The 24,825-nt window shown below is 37.2% G+C and overlaps 1 protein-coding gene across 1 annotated transcript in view; it reads right to left on the minus strand.

Annotated features, from left to right (window-relative positions):
- Window positions 1-24,825, minus strand: part of LOC122496902 (WD repeat containing planar cell polarity effector) — a 392,211-nt gene that overhangs the window by 266,484 nt on the left and 100,902 nt on the right. Inside the window, exons 7-8 of the mRNA XM_043603499.1 lie at window positions 2,618-2,732; window positions 237-370 (exon numbers count right to left, since the gene is read on the minus strand). Coding sequence (XP_043459434.1) covers window positions 237-370; window positions 2,618-2,732 — 249 coding nt within the window. The remainder of the gene's footprint in view (window positions 1-236; window positions 371-2,617; window positions 2,733-24,825) is intronic.

A 24,825-nucleotide genomic window follows, 5' to 3' on the forward strand; every position in this document is an offset into this window, starting at 1 on the left:
TATGTGTCTATGATTTCCATAAGTACCAAACATGTCATTATTAGACCCTTATAATGAGATTAAAACAGAAAAGGTAGGAGAGCCACTATTTTTAATAAATCAACCCTAATCATATAATTAATTCTGGTTTTCCAGAAATCTAGAACTGTTCAAAAATACTGAACATAGTATCAGCCCATGTGATACTCTAGCATACCTTAATAATTAATAAAATGACTATAAATTGAAATCTCTACCTTATAATCCAAGGCTGAGAGTTTTTCCAGTCTTTTGTTAACATCAGGAGAACCCATCTTCTTGGTAAACTGAATAAAACATAGTTTGTTTTGTGCCAAAAATGATAAGATGATAAAGTTGTCTGTAAGAAGAGCTAAGGAAAAAAAAAAAAGATTTGATAAAATACTGTAAAATACTAAGTTACAATAAAATGATAATGAAGTAATTTTTCCACTGAAATATTACAAAAAGCTACTTTCAGAATATAAATACCAACTGAAATAACTAGTCTCCCAAATATCATTATTTTACAAGGATATTAAAGATACTATGAATAAACAATAATCATCAAACTAGTGATGCATGGATTTGATACTTTTCCTTTTATCCTGAGACCATTTTATGATACACTGATGTTTGGGGACAACCACCAAATGAGATATATTTGGAACTAGGGCTAGAAAAGCATAAAATAAAGACTATTCCATACTGAATCTAAGATGAAAACATTTTTTTGTGCTTAGCCTTTAATCCTGCATTTATATGATATAAACCATCCGAGAACAAACTGATTTTTTTTAGGGGATATAGATCAGTGTTCTCCACCAATCTTATGTATTTTTTTATTTTAAATTTTTCATCAATGAACTTTCTTTTTGAGGGCATACAAGCTGAACAAAACAAAGCATATTATACTCAATATGCACATTATGTAAGTTAATATCTAATAATGAAGATTAGCAAAAATATTTCTACAGCTTTATTTCTATGCACACTAGTAGGTAGACAGTTAATATTCATGAGTTATATAAAGGGCTACTAATATTAAAAATTATTGATAAAAACATATAATAGGAATTTGAGAAATACTTTATATTGTTCCTAGCATAATGAAATTATACAATGTTTCATATATTTTTCTTCACTTCCACACCCCTGGCTGTGCAAGCAGCAACCAACAGTATATCTACACAATTACAGGAGAATCTGGAGAACTGCCAAGAAATCACATTGTTATCATGGTCTCATGAGAGTGTATTATTTGGGGTATAAATAAAAGAAACAAGTAAAAAAAGATATCTCAGAGACATGAATAGTGTTGGAAGTCTTTTATTTCTTATAGAGGAGCATCAACATGACAAAATCATCACAGCCACTATTTTATTCGTAGTGTCAACAAAGGGGTCAATTATTAGACATGAAAATGGAACTTCTTCCATCGGAAGCTTCCTTGGCACCATGTTCCTGTAAGGAAGAGGAAATGGCACACTTACAATCCTACCCCCCAGCTTATTACTATCAGGAATGTTGCTAATTACAGCCATCCTGCCGAGTGCTGTCCTCTAAGATGATGAAATTGTGTCTAAGTCATTCAGTGGTAGCTAGTGAGAGCACACAGCAGAAGGAAGGTTTCTGTGTTCTCACCTCTGTCCTTTCCACTGGTGCACACTTTGTTCTGATTATTCAATTTAAGATACTGACAATTTTCAATTTCTAATGATAATGCAACCTGTTTCTTAAACCTTTTTACCTTCAATAAAAGAATATAAGCTTAAAACCTCAGGAGTCAGCACAGTATAGCAGAAAGAAAATGGGCTCTGTAGCTAGAACCTGGGTTCAAATCTCAGTTTGGTTATTTTCAGGCTGTTCCTTAGTATCTCATTCATGGGCATGTTCCTTAGTATCTTAGCTTCAATTTCCTTATCTATAAAATGGAGATAATTATACCATATAAAGTTGTTTTTTTAATTAATAAGTAGGTTGGTATAGTATAGAGCCTTTCAGGGCTCAATAAATGTCAGTATCCTACCTTTTCAATAATTGGCTTAAAAAATTTTTTTATGTGCTTTGTGGCAATTACATACTGGTTGTGTTATACTTAAAAGAATCCAGCTTTGTATATTTGGCTTTGGTTTTTGATATTTAGAAATACTGCCCAAATTCTTTCAAAAGTTAGTATTCATAGACTTTGGTAACAAAGAATCTTCCTACGAGCCAAATTACAGACTTTTTTTTTTTTTACTGGTGATTGTGTTGACACATTTGGGTTATTTTTTTCAAAATTCATTTGAAAATGAAAAATATTTGAAATGTCAACAATAGGGGGCTAATTTTGAAAACACACACCAAAAAAAAAAAATACCCTATTTTGAAAATACATTCACATTTTTAAAGGAAAAACTGAAAAATCCTCAGAATATGAGCCTAACACTTCACAAAAACTTTGGTATTAAATATTAGTCAAAACTTGTATTTGTCCCAGGGGTTGTAACTCTGCTATTATAAGCGATTACTTGTGTTTGCAAGTCCCCAGTGGTAATAATTAGTGTACCTGTTGACATACTATTTCTCCTGCCCCACTGTTAATGTAGGCAATTGACTTGCACATGGGGGTAATTACCATCACTGATGGAGTCTGAGATGAGCTTCCCCACCAGGCTTCTGTCAATCACTACTTTCTCCAGCTGCGGCCCAGAGAGGCTTAGGGACACCAGCACACCTGAACCAAAGAGGAGCTAAAACCCGGTAAAGAGGAAGAGTGGGAGGAAGATACACTGAGCATTAGTCTTTCAAAAATCTCTCTTCAAATGTATAAATTATACAGACATTTACACAGCATTTATACCATGAAATTATAAAGAGTTTTTCTTCATCGAAAACAATTACTGCCATTCTGAGTAAATAGGAAAAGGTGGCTAAATGATACAACACAAGAAGTGCATTGGTCAAAGCTATGTACAGAAACTGAGTTTAGTTCATGTTTATTAGAAGTCTAATCATCTAAACATTTAGAAAATACTCATGGAGAGATAAATGCTTTGCACTGCATTCAGAAATATAATGTGTTCTATTAGTATTTTGAAAGATTACTATTTATATCTGAAATTAAAAGACGATTTCCAAATAGTTGTTCCTAGACATTAAATATAGAAAAGATGCAACCATTACAATACAAACAGTGTATGTTACAATTTATTTGGACTTTAAACCCCACTTCTACAAATAAAGATCTTGTCAGTTTAAAATATTAAAATACATGGGGCGCCTGGGTGGCTCGGTCGGTTAAGCAGCCGACTTCGGCTCAGGTCATGATATCGCGGTCCGTGAGTTTGAGCCCTGCGTCGAGTTCTGTGCTGACAGCTCAGAGCCTGGAGCCTGTTTCAGATTCTGTGTCTCCCTCTCTCTGACCCTCCCCCGTTCATGCTTTGTCTCTCTCTGTCTCAAAAATAAATAAACGTTAAAAAAATAAAATAAAATAAAATATTAAAATACATGTAAATCAAGGCAATTAAAATAAAATGTTAAACTTTAAAATTTGTAAATAAATAATACATACCACAAACAATTTCTCAAGAAGAGATAAACACAGTAAAGTACTCAGGCTTTATCAATATCAGGGTTCACCCAACCCCCCAACAAGAGATGACTGGATATTACCATTATGATTTTATATTGCTCCTTTCCAATGGTGGCAACATAATTCATTCATCTCCAAATGTTTAAAACTTCTGAAAGGACTATGCATATGCGTATGCTTGTTATCTATGAGATTATGAAATATCAACATTGGAAGAAATTGTTTCACCTTCAAGGCAACAGACTCAAAGCAGATGAATCATGGAATAGCATATGGTATAAGAAGAAAAAAACCAATTGTCAGTAAACTAATCATGAACATGCTAGCCAAACTCAAAGACAACTATGATTTTAAACAAAACAGGGGAATTCCCCACCTACCTAGATATCATGTCCCAGCTAGAAAGGATGTTTCTGTGTCAAGACATATTTAGACATGTGTGAAAGATGAGCAGCACGAGGGACCAGGTTATTATAAAGAAAGACGACTACTTCCCCATTGCCTAACAGATTCCAGGCACAGGAATAAGAAAAGAAACTGAAGGGTCCCCCGTGACTGAATAGACTGTCCATTTAACATCAATGCCCCTATAGGGTGCAGAGGACAAGGAAGATGTAATCATATTTATTCATTTGGGAGACTAATAAGAGAAGAACATTTGTTCCAAGAATTTCAAAATATTCACAAATTAATTAATCTCTACTGAATTACATCCAGCTCTGCAATATCCCTTGATGGCAAACACTGATATTTCTCTTTGGGGAATTCCCCAATAACAACAAAGCATGTGGTCTTTATTTCTAAATTCTCCCTTCTCAAGCAGGTAATTTTAGGGTCATCTTTCATTTCTAGTTCTCCCCTATGTAACAGCTTTTTTCTCTCCCTTCCTCATTTGTTCAAAACATCTCTAAAATCTGCCGTTTTAAATGTATTTTTACCTACCAAAACCTTAACCTATACTCTTGAGCATCTCTTTTCTTAATTATTCACTGACTACTAGCTCCTTGTGGGTACTAGCTAGGCCACTTGTATCTTTGTACCTTCCATGCTTAAACAATGCCAGGCACAGAGTAAGTGCTAATTAAATGTTTGAAGAAAAAAAACATAATTAACTCATTATAGGATCTGATTATTCATAGTTAAAAAGAAACTTAGTCTAATCTTCCACTTCCATAAGTTCCTTTTCCTTCTGCAGCATTCCTTCAAGCATCAGCCTATTCTTGAATACTTTCAGTGATCAGGAGCTCATTATCTTACCACTGGACAGTTCTAATCGATTCAGAGATCACTCGGTCATTTTTTTCATTCAACAAACCTGAATGTTGATTATATGCCAAGCACTAAACTGAATTTAGTGGCTCAAAAGTTAATAAAATATAATCCTCAAAATAGATGAAATATAGGTTAATAGAGGTAGAGATATAAGAAAACAAATGTAATAAAGTGCTATTACTGGTCCTATTATAAGAGTACATACAGGGGAGACTGGGGAGACTGAGAAAAAGGTGGTGACCCTTGAGGTAAAGGCTAATAATGCCTTCTAAGAACTCCTACAGTAATCCAAGTTTTTCTTCAATAGCACACTTTCAAATACTAAAAGATAGTAGCATAGTGTTAAGCATGGACTCCGAAATCAGAATGAAATCAGCACTAGCTCTACCTCTTACTAGCTGTGTGACCTTGTGGGAGTTGCTTAACCTCTCTGTAACTTCATTACCTCATCTGAAAAGGTAATATCTACTTCATAGGAAGAGCATTAAGTAACTTTTTACAAGTAGTATTTAGAATAATGCCCGGCACATATTAATGTTTGCAATTACTATTACTATTTTTTTAAGTTTATTTATTTCGAGACGGGGCGGGGGGCAGGGGAGGGAAGAGAGCATGAGCAGGGGAGGGGCAGAGAGAGAGAATCCCTATTGCAAAACAGTGAGATCATGACCTGAGCCTATAGCAAGAGTCAGATGCTGAACCAACTGAGCCACCCAGGAGCCCCTGCAATTACTACTGTTACTGTTATTCAGCCAGTACTCATATGATGTGTGCTCATTATACTATTTGCAATCTCTGAGCACATTCTTTTGTCTTTCTGAAAATCTTGTGCCCAGATTGGACTCAATACTAGACATGGTACACTAGACTCCAGGTGAGTTATCACCAGTACAATCTTTTGTCACCTTTCCCAGTTGCTGTGGTTTCATAAAGATATTGTCTCCAAGATATTTGCAACTTCCTCCAGAAGTCTGGAATTTAATTTGCCCAAGTCTCTCAAATTTCTTGTTCCTTATTTTCTGCTCTCAGCAACATTATCGTGAACTGGCCCTCATCTCCTAACGGTAGTTGCTATTTCTATGTATGAGCATCTGCTATCTTATAAAACTAATTCTATATGACCACTTTAGTGGGATGGAGACGTAAAGTACAACCTGTGAGAGTAGGTAAAAGAAGGAATTTAGGCCGGAAAGGATTCAGAGGGGAAATGTCCAGGCACAGGAAGAAAGCGTGCATATGCTACAGTACACACCACACGGAGATAGGAGCAGTGATTTGGGAATTGCGAATCCTGCCCAGTGAGTTTCAGCATTCCTTCAGAATCTTTCCTTCCAAGGACTGGCACAGCCTACTTATTCATTCATTCATTCATTCATTCATTCATTCATTTCACAAATCTGTATTAGTATTTTGTATGAGCTAGGCCCTGTTCTAGATACTGAAGATACAGCAGTGCATATAACAGACAAAACCTTTTCCCTACCTCCCCTCAGGGAGTTGCATTCTAGTGTGGACACAGGAAATAGGCAAAATATTTTGATATAATGTCAAATAACAGCAAGAATTACAGAGAAAAATAAAGCACAGTAAGGATGGGGATTTTAGAAGAATGCTGTTTTGAGCAGAATGACTAATTAAGAAGAAGACCTGACGAGATGACATTTGAGTACAGACACAAATGAAGCGATTGAACAATATATATAAAGCGATTGAACAATATATATAAAGATTGAACAAATATAAAGATTATTTGGAGGAAAGGAGTCTGAGGCAGAGAACAGCAAATGCAAAAACTCTAAGGTCAGAATGTGCCTAGGATGACTGAAGAAAGCTAGGCCAGAGAAGCTAGAGGGAAGTGAGTGACAGTGATATTCACAGAGGATAAAATTAGAGAGGTAGTTGGGCCAGGTTAGGTCAATGAGAAATCACTCGGTTTTAAGCAGCAGAGAATTATGGTCTAATTTATGTTTTTTGTTGTTGTTGTTGTTGTTGTTGTTGTTGTTGTTGTTGTTGTTTTTCACAGCTTATGTATTTATTTTTGACAGGGGGCAGGGGAGCAGAAAGAGGGAGGTGGAGAGAGAATCCAAAGACCTGAAATCATGACCTGAGCTGAATCAAGAGTCAGAAACCTAACCATCTGAGCCACCTAGGTGCCCCTAACTTATGTTTTATAGAGGGGTCTGGCTGGGCAAGAGTATAAGCAAGGAGACCTTAGGAAGCTACTGCAAGAGAAAGAAGATGATGGCTGGGCTAAAATGGCAATGCTACAAGAAATGATATGTGGACAGATTTGAGATATATTTTAAAGGGGATCAACTAGGAATTGCTTAGGGACTGGGTGTGGCATACAAGAGAAAAACTAAAAAATGTGGGGGCTGAGCAACTGGATTTAATGAGTTACAGAACACCCAAGGAGACACTATTCAGGGGGTATCAAGAAATTGGTTTTGGACATGTTAGTTTATGGTGTCTATGGACATAAAAGTAGAGATATTGAGTAGACAATTAGAAATGAGTCTGAAGTTTAAGGTGAAGTGGGGGCTGGAGATATATATTTGGGAGTCATTTAGTTATTTAGGTAGTATTAAAAGTCATGGAACTGGACAAGCTCTTCTTAAAAAATGAGTAGAGGAACTAGAGTGCTAAGTGAAATTAGGAAGAGAAAGACAAATATCATATGACTTCACTCATACGTGTAATTTAAGACACAAAACAGATGAACCTAAGGGAAGGGAAGCAAAAATAATATAAAAACAGGGAGGGGGACAAAACATAAGAGACTCTTAAATATAGAGAACATACTGAGGGTTGCTGGAGGGGTTGTGGGTGGGGAAATGGGCTAAATGGGCAAGAGGCATTAAGGAGGACATGCGTTGGGATGAGCACTGGGTGTTACATGTAGGGGACAAATCACTGGATTCTACTCCTGAAATCACCATCACACTATATGCTAACTGATTTGGATGTACATTTTAAACAATTAAAAAATTTAAAAAAATTTTTTAAATTAAAAAAAGGAGTAGAGAGGTCAAATGGGTGGCACCCCAATCCACAACTTCTGGTATCTTCATAAGAAGAGGAAGAAACAATAGAGAGTTCTCTCTCTCCATGTGCACACATAGAGGAAAGGCCATATGACAACATAGTAAGAAGACAGCTGCAGGAAGAGAGGCCTTACCAGAAACCCTTACCAACCCTGACAACACCTTGGTCTTGGAATGCTAGTCTCCAGAACTGTGAGAAGAAAAAAAAAAATCTGTTGTTTAATCAATCAATCAATCAATAAAAGTTGATAGAGAAAGAAGCCCAAGGTCTGAGGTTTGGGACATTCCAAACTTTAGAGTTGTTAAAAGATCAGATTAGCCCTCTTACTGAAACCTAGTTTGGGTACTCATTAGGATCAAGGTGTGTCCATCATTACCTATCTCTAAGTGTCTTGTGGCCTAGAGGTATCTCTGACACCAGATTTTGAAATAAGAAAAAGTATAGATACATTAATAAGCTAATTAATGCATTTTTATAAAACAACCTGTGGGAAAGCATAAAGTTTCCAAGTACTGGTGCCAAAGATACTCCTGGGTAGAGTAACGGAGATAACCAGAATTAGGAAAAAATGGTCTCAAGTTCAAGAAACGAATATTCCAGTTCAGACAGGAAAGTGTTTCCACCTGTTTCCCTAAAAGGTTGTTTTTAACTCACCAAAATGAAAATGGCCTTTGTAAGATTTGGCAGGACAAGATACTGTCCTATCCCACTACAAGGAGTTACAGATTTCTGACAGCTCAGAAAATGAAAAAGAGGACAGCAGTAAAGGGAAACCACTATCAAGCAGATAGATCTGAGCTTGGGAATAGATGTACATGATGAATCAATGAGAAGGCCCATGAGATTTCCCAAAATTGTTCCAATTTTAATGTTGTTCTTTGTGTACAACATGACTAAGGCAAAACAGGAAATGAAACTTGTCCTTTTCTCTTACACCCTCCCAGACAGGAAGTATCTTCCTTATTATTTCTGCTCAGTCCATGTTTCTTTCCATTGCCTTTTATCATTTCTCCTTCTCATTTTCTTTAATAAGCTCATACCAAAGAGCTTTTCTCTTTAAGAAACTGGGAAACGATTCCTATAATCTTTAGATGGCTCTTCAAATTATTTCTTCTAACCTTAGATTCAGTACTTAAGTGGAAATGAAAAGGGAAAGAGAAAATTATATCAGATGATACCATTAATCAAAACAAAACATAAACAACCACAAGAACCTGAGTTTTATTCCATTCACCAGGTCAAAATATGCATCTCCTATATAATCCAAGTATATAGACAGGGATTCAACAGTGAGTAAGGAAGACACATGTTAGTAGAATATATATATAAAATAAAGTAGAAGACCTCATCTCAGCATGAAGTGCAGGTTTTGGTTAGGATAGATGGCTGCTTCCTAGAAGAGAGAGTTTAATATGCCAGAGAAGAGAAAAGCAGCACACTTGGTCTCTAGTACTAAAGAACTGATATAGTATTGTGAATGAGCTATTTTGTAATAGTGATCACAAACAAGTCCATTGATTTCCATGTTCTCATTGGTTAAGAAAACTTCTCCCCATCCCAAATCCATGTGATTATTATCACATCTGAGGAGAAAATGAAAAGTAAAGTAGGCCAGGTGAGTACTAAAAAATCAACAATGAGTGACAGGTTTAATTCACAATCTGAAAATTAAGTCATGAACAGGCAGCAAAGATTGATTTTCATAATCATTAGCAGACATGTGGGAGACAGCAGGTGCTGAATACTACAATCCAGAGAGGCAACAAAGTATTAGGACCACTGGAGTGAATTCTAGGGCTGAAGCAAATATTTAAAGCATTGTAAAGCCACTCCCCTAGCGGTCCAGTAAATCGACATCACGTTGACACCTCACTCAATCCTGCCCCTAATCCAATCCATGGGATAAATTCTGGAGAAACTCTGAGAGCTATAAATAGTCAAACAATTTTACATTGGGGAACTCTAAATTGGAGTGTAGAGTCACTGATCATTTTAAGAGATAATGTGCTGGAAGAAGGATAACATGTCTTCTGTAATTTATTCCTTCATTCAGCAAACATTTGAGTATAGAGGGAAACCATACCTGACTAAACTGTTAAAGTAGAGAAACAAAAGTGAGTGCAGTTAAGACAAGAACAAAAAAATCTAATTGACTCATCAAAGGAAATTGAGTTAAGAAGAAGAAACAAAAGTACAAGAAATAAACAGGTATTTTTCTGGATACAGAGTGTTAACAAAGGGGTTTCCCAATGATTTGTGTGGTGTAATTCAATATATGAAATAGATACATGCCTAGAAATTTGCTTAAGTCTATTTCAATCATAAGAAATCTCATTTTCTTACTTATTACAAGTAATGTTACTTTTTTTTAAGTTTATTTATTTATTTGGGGAGGGGGGTGGGGGACAGAGAGAGGGAGAGAGAGAATCCCAAATTGGCTCTGCACTGTAGGCACAGAGCCTAACATGGGGCTTGTTCCCACAAACCATGAGATCATGACCTGAGCCAGATCAAGAGTCAGACACTTAACCGAATGAGCCACCCAGCACCCCAGCAATGCTATTTTAATCTCTAATGTAATTTTCAATCCACCTCTTTTATATTTATATATAATAATTACATAAAAGTGATCATTCCTAGAAAATATAATCATGGTGAAATTCACACACACACACACACACACACACAGGGTACAAAGGTAAATACCCTATTTGCCAGTAGTTTTAAAGGTCAAAAGGGATAAAAGCAGTGGTAAGAAGTGAATAGGAAGACATACCAGATAGCACACTACTTTTGTACAAAATATTATAATTTACAGAGTACTTTTGGATACATTCTAATGCATGTAAAATGCCAGTACAACTCTGGTACATAAAAAGAACACAAGTTAAAAAATAATAGTAACAAGGTTAATCTTCATATTAATTCACAATCAGGAGGGTTAAGCAACTAATGAAAGGTCTCATAATTAGTAAGAAAGTAGAGACCAAGACATAGGACAAATCCAATGTTTTTTCTCACACCACTGAGGAACTAACATCCTTAAGCCTCACTTCTCAGTTGACTTCCATGTAATATCCCATCTGGTTTTCCTCTCTAGCTCTTTCTACTCTAAACCAGCCTCCCTCTATACCAGAGGTTCTCAGCTAGGGGTGATTTTGGTTATCAGGGGACATTTGGCAATCAATGGGTGGACGCACTGTAGTTGTCACAAGATGTTTATGTGAGTCACTTCCACAGGGGCTCACCTGAAGAAAGTTCTCATAAATGAGTTGCTGTGGAGGCAAAGGTGGTTTTCCCTACCTCCACCAAGCAGATCAGGAGGATCTTCAAATTCTAATCAACACTTTCCACACATAAAGAAAGGGCGATGAATGAAGACCTGGTCAGATATCTTAAATGGAGCAGTGAGCAGTGCACAGTTCACATCAGGAGCCTGGAGGAAGCCTGTTCTGTATGTTCCTAACCATGTTCAAGGCAATGAGTGATGACTCATGCCAGCTGTCAAGATAGAAAGAGCCGCAGGGCAAGTCAGAGAGCTACCATAGCTAGATAGAAATATCCTGTAAGAACACCTCCTTGCTTTTGTTCTAATTCTCAGCTCACCAATCAGCTTTCTTATCTATAATTTAGTCTCTTGAGTAATTCATCCATCAGGTGGGAATGCCCCAAGCAAATGAACAAAATCTATGATAACAGATATTTCTGACACTATAAATTAATAAACTGCCATGCAGTTAATAAATCAGTTGCTTCTGAGTCTGGTTATTGTGAATGTTGTTAGTACAAGAAAACAAATGGAGATAACATAGAAGATAGATAAGTTTAATTAATCATAAGTTTTCTGCCCAAGTCTACGATACATTATTGAAGTGGGGAGGGCAGAATTTTTAAAACTTACAGACCTACATGAATAGCAAGAGCCCATTTTATTAGAAAAAAGCAGTGTGGTATGTGTATATATACGTATTTGGAAATTATCTGCATAAATACAAGAAAATGTCAGAAAGAATATGCCCCAAACTGTTGACACTAGGTACCTCAAAGAGGTGAAATTAGGAGCTGGAGGCATGAATTTTATCTTCTAGCCTTATAGATTTCTTAAAAATTGGGATTACGGATGAATTTTTAAGTTTTTATATGTCTTTGGTATTTTTCTATAAAACTTTTCAAAAACAAAGAAGCAGCTCTTAAAATATCTGGCCACAAAGAAATTTATTTATGGTTTTAAAGAGATACTTTTATGCCAGAAAATGTGTTTCTAAGAAGTCTGAATTTAATTCATACTGAGGGGCGCCTGGGTGGCTCCATTGGTTGAGTGTCTGACTTCGGTCCAGGTCATGATCTCACAGTTCATGAGTTTGAGCCCTACGTCGGGCTCTGTGCTGACATGACAGCTCAGAGCCTGGAGCCTGCTTCGGATTCTGTGTCTCTGTCTCTCGCTGCCCCTCCCCCACTTTCAAAAATAAATAAGCATTATAAAAATTTTTTAAAAATCATACTGGAAATGAACTACAATATGGATCCTTACTAAAAGGATCAAATAGAAAACTGGACTGAGTCCCTCTCCTCAGCAATTTCACTTATTAAAAAAAATTTAAAACACTCTTTGTTCTTATGTTACCTTATTAAATTGTTCATCCATATCCAATTTTTTTACTTACTAAAAAGATTATCACTGTAAAGTATGGTAGATACAAATTATGGATTATTATGCACCTACTAAAAACAAGGAGATAGATGTAGATCGCTGACAGGTTATACACGTGAAGCAAGTTACAGAACAATATCTACAGAGTAATTCCACCTATTTTAAAAACATGCATATGCATACATATACACAGATGAGTGTTTGTAAACACAGAAGGACATAAACCAAACTGCAAACTGATTACCATGGAGAGGGGAAGGAGTTTGGGGTTGGGGAGGTACTTTTAATTTGTATTATACATCTATTTTTATTGTATGCCATTTTACAGTGATAAGGAGCCATTTTAATTACTTTAAATTTTACTTGTTTTTTATTCATTTATTAATTTATTTTTCTAAGTAGGCTCCATGCCCAACATGGGGCCTGTACTTATGACCCTGAGATCAAGAGCTGCAGGCTCTACCAACTGAGCCAGCAAGGCACCCCTAATTATTTTAAATTTTAAAACATTAAAAGTGGGAATAAAGGTGACCACTAAATATTTTTTCAGTTCCCTTAGTTTGAATTTACCATTTTTAATTGCTCACCTTCACTGAACAGATCTCAAATTCACCAATATTCTGCCGATTTTCTTCAATTTCTCTAAAATCTACCGTTTCTAATCTAACTCCTTGTCTATTCTCTTTTACTAGGACCATACTCAACAGCTGCCCTTGACACCTTCTACTTTTCCTTCCCTGTAATAAAATACTAATATAGCATAAATCTAAAAGAGCATTTCCCAAAGCAGAGTCTGTAAAATACGAATCTTTGAAAATGTTCCAGAAAAGCTTGAAAATTTTGTGTATAAGTCAACCTCATGAAGACCGGCAACAGCACTTCCCGAGTTAATTTAAACACACACATACACACATTCACCCTTAATATGTTGTCAGATACCTTAGTAATTTAAAATTTTGGAGTAATTATTCTGGGTTAAGCATAGGAGAGATTTCTTAGGATTCGTATTGTTAAATTGTTACTACTTCTACTTTTTGGCTGAGTTAGAAATATAAAACCGGGGCGCCTGGGTGGCGCAGTCGGTTAAGCGTCCGACTTCAGCCAGGTCACGATCTCGCGGTCCGTGAGTTCGAGCCCCGCGTCAGGCTCTGGGCTGATGGCTCGGAGCCTGGAGCCTGTTTCCGATTCTGTGTCTCCCTCTCTCTCTGCCCCTCCCCCGTTCATGCTCTGTCTCTCTCTGTCCCAAAAATAAATAAACGTTGAAAAAAAAAAAAAGAAATATAAAACCACAAAAATCCTTGAAAATAAAAATCACAAAAACTGAGCAGTCAAGTTTTAGAACTTCTCCCAAATAATTGATAACTGTGCTCTAACTTAACATACCAGGCACAGTCCCTGCCCCCACTTGGAACTTTTAGTCAAAACAATGAGGTAGATAATAGTTAGATGGTCACACAATAAAGGTAGAACTGGAACCACAATGAGTGTCAAGAAGTACATGGTCCTGTAAAAGCACATAATGGGGGACAGAGCTTGTCAAGGAAGGTTTCCCTAAGGAAGTGATAACTGGTGGTCTGAGATGGAAGGAGAAGTGCCATCTCAGTAGCAAAGGGCGTTTTAGGCAGAGCTAGGAACAATTTGTGCAAAGGCCCTGAAGAAAGAGATAGCATGTAGAGCATGAGGGACTGACAGAAGCTGGGTATGGCTGAGGCACTGAGATGTTTTCATTTTGTTTTGTTAGGACACTGAGACTTTAAAAGAGAATATAGTAGGGGATGAGGTAAAAAAGGTAAGTAGATTGGAAACAGTTCAGTTTAGCCTTCAAGAGTGGTGTGATGCAGTAATTTTTAAAATTCCATTTATTGATTTAATTTTAGAAATGAATAATATATTCATGTAGTTCCAAAACAGTACTGACTGAGAAATTTTAGTTTCCTCTTCCTGTAAGATATTATTTTGTGATGCTGTATTTTTTTCAGGGCTGCTCATTAAAACATCCTGTGCTGTAACCGAAGAATTTAGTTCCATTCCTTCCACATCATCTGAAATTTCTTCCTTTTTGTTATCATTAACAACAAATTATACAGAGATAATTAAAAGTCTTGTTCCTTTCTCTGTACCTTCCCACCCATACTCCCCTACCCCTGCCCTAGTTAATCAGTTTTCAGTTTCCTATCTATTCTCCAGAGTTGTAGAAGGGTTTTAAGCATGAGAGTGACTGGTTTGCTTTTAAAAAATCATTTTGGCTAAAGTGTGGGGAAGACTGATGGGGAGCAAACATGGAAGCAGACAGAACACTTAGGAAGTGTTTAAGCAGTCTAGAAGAGACGTAAAGTAAGGTAGCTTTGACTAAAGTTATGAGCAAAGGGATGGACAGCGTCCAGCAGGTGTGAGAGAGATGTAGGAGATAAAATCAATAAGAATAAGAGTTTAGTTAGACATGTGTGTGTGGTGGGAGGAGTCAGGTAAAGAAGACAATCATTTGAGGAGTGCCTGTATAGCTCACTCAGTTGAACATCGGATTCTTGATTTCAGCCTGGGCCATGATGCCAGGGTTTCAGCTCAGTGCTGAGTGTGGAGCCTGCTTAAGAGTCTCTGTCTCTATCTCTCCTTCTGCCCCTCTCCCCTGCTCATGCTCTCTCTCTCTTTCTCTCAGAAAATAATAAAATAAAATAAAATAAAATAAAATAAAATAAAATAAAGAGGATAATATCAAAGATAAATATGTGACTTCCAGCATTCTGGTTTCTAAAAGTGGATGGAAGGCAGAGCCATTCACTGATAGAAGAATGGCAAAAGAAGAACAGGTAAGGGGCTCGGGGTTCCATTTTAAAGATACTGTGTTTGGGGCTGCCTGGCTGGCTCAGTCAGTAGAACATGTAACTCTTGATTTTGGAGTTGTGTGTTCAAGCCCCATATTGGGGGTAGAGTTTACTAAATAAATAAATAAATAAATAAATAAATAAATAAATAAATAATTTTAATTTTTAAAAAGATACTGTTTGAAATACCTTTGATGTACTCAAGGGGAGACATCAAATAGGCAGCTAGATTTATGGATTTGGGGCAAAGGGGAAAGGTCTGAGCTCTATAAAGAAGCCACTGAAGCTATGGATATAAATTTGATTATCTAGGAGTTGAGAGAAGAGGAGAAAGGGCTTAGAATTGGGCCTTGAGGAATTCCAACATTTCAAGGAGACAGGAAAGGAGCATGGGCCTATAAAGAAGACAGAGAAGAATGCCACAGAGGCAGAAAGAAAACTGGAAGAACAAAGTGTCAGGAGAACTAACAGAAAAAAGTATTTCAAGAACAAAGGAGTGGTCAGTAGTGTTAAGTCCTCTTGTGTATTTCAGATGATGCTTTCTAAAAAAAGTCTACTGCATTTAGCAATACAGAGATTTTTGCAACCTTAGCGGAAAGTTTTTCAGCATAATAATCAGGACAAAAGCAAAATAGGAGTTGGTTGAATGCTGGGTGAGCACTGAGAGGAAAGGGAGATCACAAATAGAGACAATTCTTTTGAGAAATCTGATTTTGAATGAAAAGGATAAGACCAGAGATGATTAAGACTTGTGTTTATTTGTTTTAAAAGAAAAGAGTTGCACTTATTAAAATTTTTTTTTAAGATTTATTTATTTTTGAGAGACAGAGAGAGACAGAGCATGAGCAGGGGAGGGGCAGAGAGAGAGAGGGAGACACAGAATCCGAAGCAGGCTCCAGGCTCCAAGCTATCAGCACAGAGCCTGATGCGGGGCTCAAACTCACAAACTGCGAGATCATGACCCGAGCTGAAGTCGCATGCTTAACCGACTGAGCCACCCAGGTGCCCCAAAAGTTGTACTTATTTAAAAGCTGTTTGGGAATCACGGGAATCCCAAATAGCTAAAGCAATACTGAAAAAGAACAAAATTAAAGGACTCATATTACTTGATTTCAAAACATATTATAAAGCCACAATAATCAAAACAGTGTGATTCTGGCATACAGACAGATCTATAGACCAATGAAACAGAACAAAGAGCTCACATACAAAGCCTCACAAATATGGTTAAAGTGATCTTCAACAAGAATGCCAGGACCACTCAAGGGGAAAGTTACTTCAACAAATGGTGTGGGGAAAAACTGGATATCCACATGCAAAAGAATGAAGGTGGACTCTTAAGCTACGCCATACACAAAAATACCAAAATGGATCAAAGATCTACACGTAGACACAAAAGTATAAAATTCCTGGAAGAAACCATAGGGAAACAGCTCTAAGACCTTGGATTTGACAATGATTTCTTGAATAGGACATCAAAAGCATAGACAACAAAAGCAAAAACAGACAAATGGGACTTATCAAACCTTAATACTTTAGTGCATCAAAGTACATAATCAATGGAGTAAAAAGGCAATCTGCACAATGGGAAAAAATATTTGCAAATCATATATCTGGTAAGGGGTTAATTTACAGAATACATTCTTTAAAACTCTCATAAATCAACAACAACAACAAAAATCATATAACCCTTAAAAAACAGGGAAACAACCTGAAAAGGTATTTCTCAAAAAGGAAACCATACAAATGGCCAAAAAGCATATCAGCATCACTAATCATTAGAGAAATGCAAATCAAAACCATGATGGGATATCACCTCACACCCATTAGGATGGCAACTATCAAAAAAAAAAAAAAAGTGTTGGTAAGGCTTGGAAAAATTGGAACCCTATACACCATTGCTAGGATTGTAAAATGGTACCATCACTATGGAAATCAGTATGGGGTTTCCTCAAAAAATTAAAAATAGAGGGGCGCCTGGGTGGCGCAGTCGGTTAAGCGTCCGACTTCAGCCAGGTCACGATCTCGCGGTCCGTGAGTTCGAGCCCCGCGTCAGGCTCTGGGCTGATGGCTCAGAGCCTGGAGCCTGTTTCCGATTCTGTGTCTCCCTCTCTCTCTGCCCCTCCCCTGTTCATGCTCTGTCTCTCTCTGTCCCAAAAATAAATAAACGTTGAAAAAAAAATTTTTAATAAAAAAAATAAAAAAAAAAATAAAAAATAGAATTGTCATTTGATTTCAGCAATCCCACTTGTGGGTATATATCCAAAAGAATTGAAATCAGGGTCTTGAAGAAGTATTTGTACATATTTGTATTTGTATTTGTATTCATAACAGCATTATTCACAAGAGTTAAGAGAAGGAAGGAATCCAAATGTCCATCAATGGAAGAATAAATAAAATGTGGTATATACATATATAGTGAAATATTATTCAACCTTAAAAAGGAAGGAATTTCTGTCACATGCCACAAAATGGATGAACCATGAGGATTTTATGCTAAGTGAAATAAGCCAGTCACAGAAAAACAAATACTGCATGATTCTACTTATATGAGATATCTAAATTAATCCAACTCAAAGAAGCAGAGAGTAGAATGGTGGTTGCCAAGGGCTGGGAGGAGGGGGAAAGGGGATTTGTTGTTTAAGGGATGCAGAGTTTTAGTTTTGCAAAATGAAAAACTTCTGGAGATCTGTTTCATAACAGTATGAGTATATTTAACACCACTGAATTGTACACTTAAACATGATTAAGATGGAAAATTTTATGTTTTACCATAATAAAAATATTTTTTAATGAAAAAAATTCTAAGTTGATTCCAAAGATCCAGTTGATAGTAAGTTTAAAGTAAGTTTAAAGTAAGTTTAGGTCTGGGGCACCTGGGTGGCTCAGTTGGTTAAGCATCTGACTCTTGATTTTGGCTCAGGTCATGATCTCACGTTCATGAGATTGAGCCCCACATTGGGCTCTGTGCTGTTCTAACAGCACGAAGTCTGCTTGGGAATCTTTCTCCCTCTCTCTCTGCCCCTCCCCAGCTGTGCACATGCCTCTCTCTTTCTCTCAAAATAAACTTTTAAAAAAATTTTAAAAATTAAGTAAAAACTAAAAATCAGGTCTGTGCCAGAAACCAAGCATATTATATATATATATATATATATATATATATATATATATATATATGTGTATGTGTGTGTGTGTGTGTGTGTGTATATACACATATATATACATATGTGTGTGTATATATATATATATATATATATATATATAAACTCACTTAATTCTTATAATAAACGTATGAGGTTTTAATCTTCATTTTATAGTTAAATAAACTCTGGCACAGAGAGGTAAAGTAACTTCCCAAAGTCACACAGCTAGTAAAGCCAAGATTTGATGCCAAGAAGAATGAAGCGGTTTGTGCTTTCCATCACTACGCTACATATGAGCGAAATGACAATCATGTGGGGTCCTAAGAAGGCCAGATGGCATGGGATCCAAAATCTAGGCCAGAGGCTCCCAAACTTTCTCAGTTCATGGCACCCTATGTGTCTCAGTAGTCATATGGTACCCCTAGGCCAAAAGAAATACCAGCAATTCCATTTAATAAAGCGATTCAAACAACTTAAGTATTTATGTCCCAAAAACTTAGTAGCCATTTGAAAACATAATATACAGAGATTGAAACAAAACAATTAATTCCTAATAACCACAATTACTAATAGGATGTGTACACTAACAGAAGTTGGGCACTACACAACTTCTCAAACCTTGAAATCAGATTGGAAACCCTCACACTCGCTCCTGTTCTATGTGAACTGTTGTGTGGTACGTGCTTTTTATCACAGCAAGTCCTGAAAAGCTGCCTTCATATAGCTAGGACATCCTAAAAGGAATGTGGCGCAATCTCATGTTGAGACCCTGCACTACCTGGAGCTACTTGTTCGTATAGTGTCTGACAGAAGTCTTGTGTTTTCTGTGAAATTCTTAAATATCCTGCAGGACTCCTGTGAATTCACTGCAGTCCCTAGGATGCCTCAGTGCAGTCTGAGAGCTATGATTGCCGTCAAAGTCATAGAAGCAGAGAGGCTGGGCCTTCAAGAGGAGTAGGGACTGTTCCTCTATTATGGCAGAAGGATGAGTACAGATATAAGGACATTTGTTTACTTAGCACGCGGTGACAACTTTGATCTCACAGTTCAACCTAGGCTTCTACTTAGATCAAGGTGACCACCAAATGGTAGGTACTTCCCTGTGAAGAGCTACTGTGAATATTTTATATGTAACACTATTTTATAAGAGGCATAGCTATAACTGCTTTTCATTTCATTGTCATTTAAGCAGTATTTGTGCTAACCTAATAGTTTTACTTTACTTTTTTTTAAATTTTTTTTTTAATGTTTATTCATTTTTTGAGAGAGAGACAGAGCACAAGCTAGGGGAGGGACAGAGAGAGAGAGAGACACAGAATCCAAAGCAGGCTCCAGGCTCCGAGCTGCTGGCACAGAGCCTGACACGGGGCTCAAACCTATGAACCACGAGATCATGACCTGGCCGAAGTCGGAGGCTTAACCGACAAAGCCACCCAGGTGCCCCTTTAACTTTATTTTTAAGTTAAGAGGTATACATTACAACTTGGCAAAGGCATTTGATGCATTTTCTCTATCAGCTACACTGTCATATATATAACATTAATATTCTCAAATATCATGAATGTCCAGCTGCTATGTTCTGAAACCCAACCTTAGATGCTTGGTTTATACACGTACTTTTCTAACTGGTACATTTCAACTTGTACATCTAAAGTTCTAAATTTGAAACATATTTTAAGTTTTTATATAAAATCTCAGTATAAGCATTCAAATATAATGCAGTAAATGTCTTCTCATTTGCTAGCAATGGAAGTAAAACTTTATTTTCCCTTTAAAAAGTAGATAAACGTTTGGCATGTGTTTGTTTCTATTTTGTTAAATATGAAAATCAACAAGAGACAGATAATTCAGATTTTGGAATTTGTTTAGCATTACATATATTTATTATTAACTAGAACTAAATATATGAGGGAAATTCATAGTCCTGACCTAGTTTCCTTTGGGGCAAAATACCCTGAAGCTTCCAAAACATTGTTAGACATGAATGCCAAGGGTGGAGGCAGGGAAATTACAAGTTTCTTTAAAGCAATGTTTTAAAATGAAAACAATTAATAAAAGAGAAGAAAGAACTATTTATGAAAATAACAGAAGAAAATGTTCATCGATGATACAAAGATACATTATTATTAAGATCAAAATTTTCTTTGTATCATAACCATGTTCTAAAACTGGGTTCATTCATACCTTACTATATTTTTAAGAGTAAATAATTACTGTATCTATGAATTACTGCAGGTCATCAAACTTTGGATTGAGGGAGTCAAAACACAATGTAAGTTTTCTTTCTGTTTTTCCTGGAAAGGAATTAATTTTTTGCCTAAGAAAGAATTATTAAGGCATGATATTAAACTGACTAGCTGGACATTAACACTCAGGTACAGTGTTCTATATGTGCAAATATCCAGACATATGTTCTTATTTTTAACATAAATCTTTGTGGGTGTGATGGCCTTGGATATACAGCCCTCAGGGCTCCTTCAGGAGGAATGGAGGCTGGAAACTCGAGTCACAATTGACTGACAAAAGCTACACTTGGCCTAGGTGGCTACTAGCCAGTGTCTGAGCATGGTTGGGTGCTAGTTCTACAAGGGACTCCTCTAATGAGGAACTTTGGCTCACGGACTCCCCATTTTGAAACTTTCTCAGGACCATGCTGTAGCCTGAGGCTCTTTATACCCATTCTTCTCTCACTCCTTCTCCTTTCACAGGGTTCAGATCAGCATCCCAGTCAACAGATTCTTCCCACCTACTTTTCTCCCTTCCTCCTTTATCTTTCACATCTCCCCCATAAACCTCTTGCATTCCTAGTAAATCTTCTTTTAATCTTGAATTATTTTTTAAGTGATCTCTATGCCCAATGTGGGGCTCAAACTCATAACCCCGAGATCAAGAGTCACATGTTCTACTGATTCTACTGACTGAGCCAGTCAGGCGCCCTCTTAGTATAGCTTGACATCTGCTTCTCAGAAGCACTATGGGTATGCTTTTAAAAGATTTAAATTAAAGAAATACATGTATAAATTATTAAAATGTCGAAGAACACCTGGAATTAAAACAACTGTTTACTGGGGCACCTGGGTGACTCAGTCAGTTGAGCATCTGACTGGATTTCAGCTCAGGTCATGATCCCAGGGTCATGGGATAGAGCGCTGCGTCAGCTGTGCACTGAGCATGAGCCTGCTTAGGATTCTCATTCTCTCTCTCTCCCTCTGCCGCTCTCCCCCCATTCGCATGCTCTCTCTAAAATAAAAACAAAAACCAAAAACTGTTTACTGCCTAATCCCACCAGAGCCTCTCATCCCATCTGCAAATGGGACCATTTTTAACTCTTATAGTAGCTCCTTCTGGTCCTATGCCCACATTTCTAAACAAGTTTTGTCACTTAGAATCGCATTCAGATGCATGTAACAAAAACCAAAAAAACAAAAAACAAAAAAAAAAATCATCACTTAATGGAATGGATTAGTTTTTCCTCATAGAACCAGAAATCTGCAGTTAGGCAGTCCATGGCTGATAAGGCAGGTCCATGATATCCATCAGGTACCAGGCACCTACTTTCCATCTCTCCCCCTTTATTAAGTGGCTTTTTGTCAACATTATTCCAGCAATCAATTCTCCCCTTTCCCTGCATCAATTCTTCCCTTTATTGGATCACTTCCATTAGCATACCAACAGAAACAGAGGTTATTTCTCCTGTCTGAAAAAAGAAATAACAACCTCTTTTGATTACACTTCTCCCTCAAGCTCCTGCCCCATTTCTCCTTTTTCCTTTGTAACATACCCCTTCTTACATTGTTAATTCCTAATTTCTCCCCTCCCATTTTCTCTTAAGTGTATTCCAGTCAGGCTCCTGCCCACATCATCTACTGAAACTGCTCTTATGCAAGTCACTGATGACCTCCATGCTACTCCATCCAATGGTCCCTCTGAGGCATCTTGTTACTGGTTTCTTATATAATAGTAACACTTCACTTTCTTCTTGGAACCTAGTTTCCAGGATACCACACTCCCTTCAATGTGCTCTGTCTACTCCTTTTAATCTCCTTGATCCATCTTTCCCTTTTTCTATCTCCAATCCCCAAATGCTGGAGGATTCCAGAACTCAGCCCTTTGGCCTCCTCTAGTTCTCTATGTACACTCACTCCCCTGGAGATCTTTACCAATCTCTTGGCTTTAATACCATCTGGTGGCTGCCTCCCAATTTTCTCTCTCCAGCCCAGATTTTTCTCTAAACTACAGACTACTATAATTAACTACTGGACTTCTCCACTTGAATATCTAATGGCCTTTCAAACACTGATGTCCAAAACTGAGCTCCTGATATTTCCCTCAAAAATGTCTCTTTGGAATCTCCCTCATCTCAGTAAATGGCAACTCCATTCTTGTATCTCCCATATTTGATCCATTAGCAAATTCTGATGGCTCAAAACTCAAAATATACCCAGGATCTGGCCACTTCTCACATCACAATCACTATCATCCAGTCCAAGCCACCATTATTTACCTGGACTATGACAACAGACTTCTAATTCATCTCCCTGATTCTACCTTCACTCCCTTCAATTTGTTCCCTTCATTATATCCAGAGTGATCCAGCTGAAAAGTGAATTAGATCAGGTTCTTCCTCTGCGCAAAAATCCTTCAAGGGTTTCCCATCTCACTTAGAGTAAAAGTTAAGTCCTAACAAAGGCCTAGAAGGTTCTATATAACTAGTGTCTAATTGCCTCTCAATTCCTACTACTCTTCTCCTTGCTCGTTCCATTCTAGTCACCTTGACCTTTTGCTGTTCTTTAAACATGCCAGGTATACTCCCATCTCAGGCTGCTATTCCCTCGACCTGGAAACATCTTCTCCAGCTGTCTTCCATTGCTTACTCCTGCATGTCTTAATCACATAATATTGCAGTGAGGCCTTTCTTGGTCACCAAATATCAGGCCCATCATGCACTACCATCCCCCACACATATCTCCTATCTTTCTTGCATTATTTTTCCCTAACAGTTTTCACTTTCTTACATACTCTATATTGTACTTATTAATATTTTCATGACTATTTCCCTACTGGAAATGTAAACTGCAGGAGAACAGAAATATTGGTCATTTTTGTCTGTTTTGTTCACTGGTATCCCCAGCACTGAGAATACTATTGGGCATATGGTAGATACAAAATATATATATATTTTGTACTTGAGTGAAAAAAAAATGGTCAAAAGCAGACCCCTGCCCCTCAGGCATATCTCAGATCCAGACTAGAATAAATCCAAGAACAGAAGCTGAAAAGGCACCTCACAATTGAGTCTGGCCCCTTTAATAAGCTTTCATGTAGATCCTACTGGTGACCTCTGCTTACTTTGGCCAGAGCTACTTCATATGGCCACCTCCAACTTCATGGGGAACAGGGTAACTGAGTACTTTAAACTGGTCACATTGCCACTGGGAACAACAGTGTCTGTTCATAAAGAAAAATAGATATTAGGCAAGCAATTAGCAATGTCTTCCATATGTTATTTCTTTATTTAGTCACTACCTATTGTTTGCTTATTATCATGAATCAAGATTTAATTCCCTTGTATCTTTTATCTCTTATCCATTATTCTTTAAAATTTTATATCAGATCAGATATTAGATTTATCAGTTCCTTTTCTTCCCTCATTCCAAGATTCCTAGTAGAACCTTCTGTCCCCTGCCCCAATTTGGAATAGTTGCTCTCTAGGTCTAAGGCACAGTTATCATTCTAAAGATTACTCTTCACTTCTTTTTTTTTTTCTTTTTTAAGTTTATTTATTTATTTATTTTGAGAGAGAATGCAAGTGGGGTAGGCGCAGAGAGAAGGGGGAGAGAGAGAACTCCAAGCAGACCCCACACTGTCAGCACAGAGCCCTATGTGGGGCTCGAACCCATGAACCATGAGATCATGACCTGAGCCGAAATCAAGAGCCGGCTGCTAAACTGACTGAGCTGCCCAGGGACCCTCTCTTCACTTCTTTCTTATGTAAGATCTTCTGTTTCCTAAGAAGTCTTGTTTCTTGGTTTGTTCTATTGCTTTAGAATAGCACACCTTCCAATAACTTCCTGAGAAAAGTACCCGGTAGGTAAATTTTTTTGAGAGCTAACAAGTCTGAAAATGTCCCTGCTTGAAAGACAATTTAGAATTCTACACATAGAACTCTAGGCTAAAAATCTCTTCCCTTCACAAATTTGAAAGCATCATCCCACTGTTTTGTCTTTGTGTTGTTGTTGGGAAGTCTGATTCCCATTCCTCTGTACGTATCTTATTTTCTTTTCTCCTCTGAAAGCTTTCTGGATCTTCTCTTCATCT

The sequence above is a fragment of the Prionailurus bengalensis genome, chromosome A3 (assembly GCF_016509475.1).
Source record: "Prionailurus bengalensis isolate Pbe53 chromosome A3, Fcat_Pben_1.1_paternal_pri, whole genome shotgun sequence".
Taxonomy (NCBI): Eukaryota; Metazoa; Chordata; class Mammalia; order Carnivora; family Felidae; genus Prionailurus; species Prionailurus bengalensis.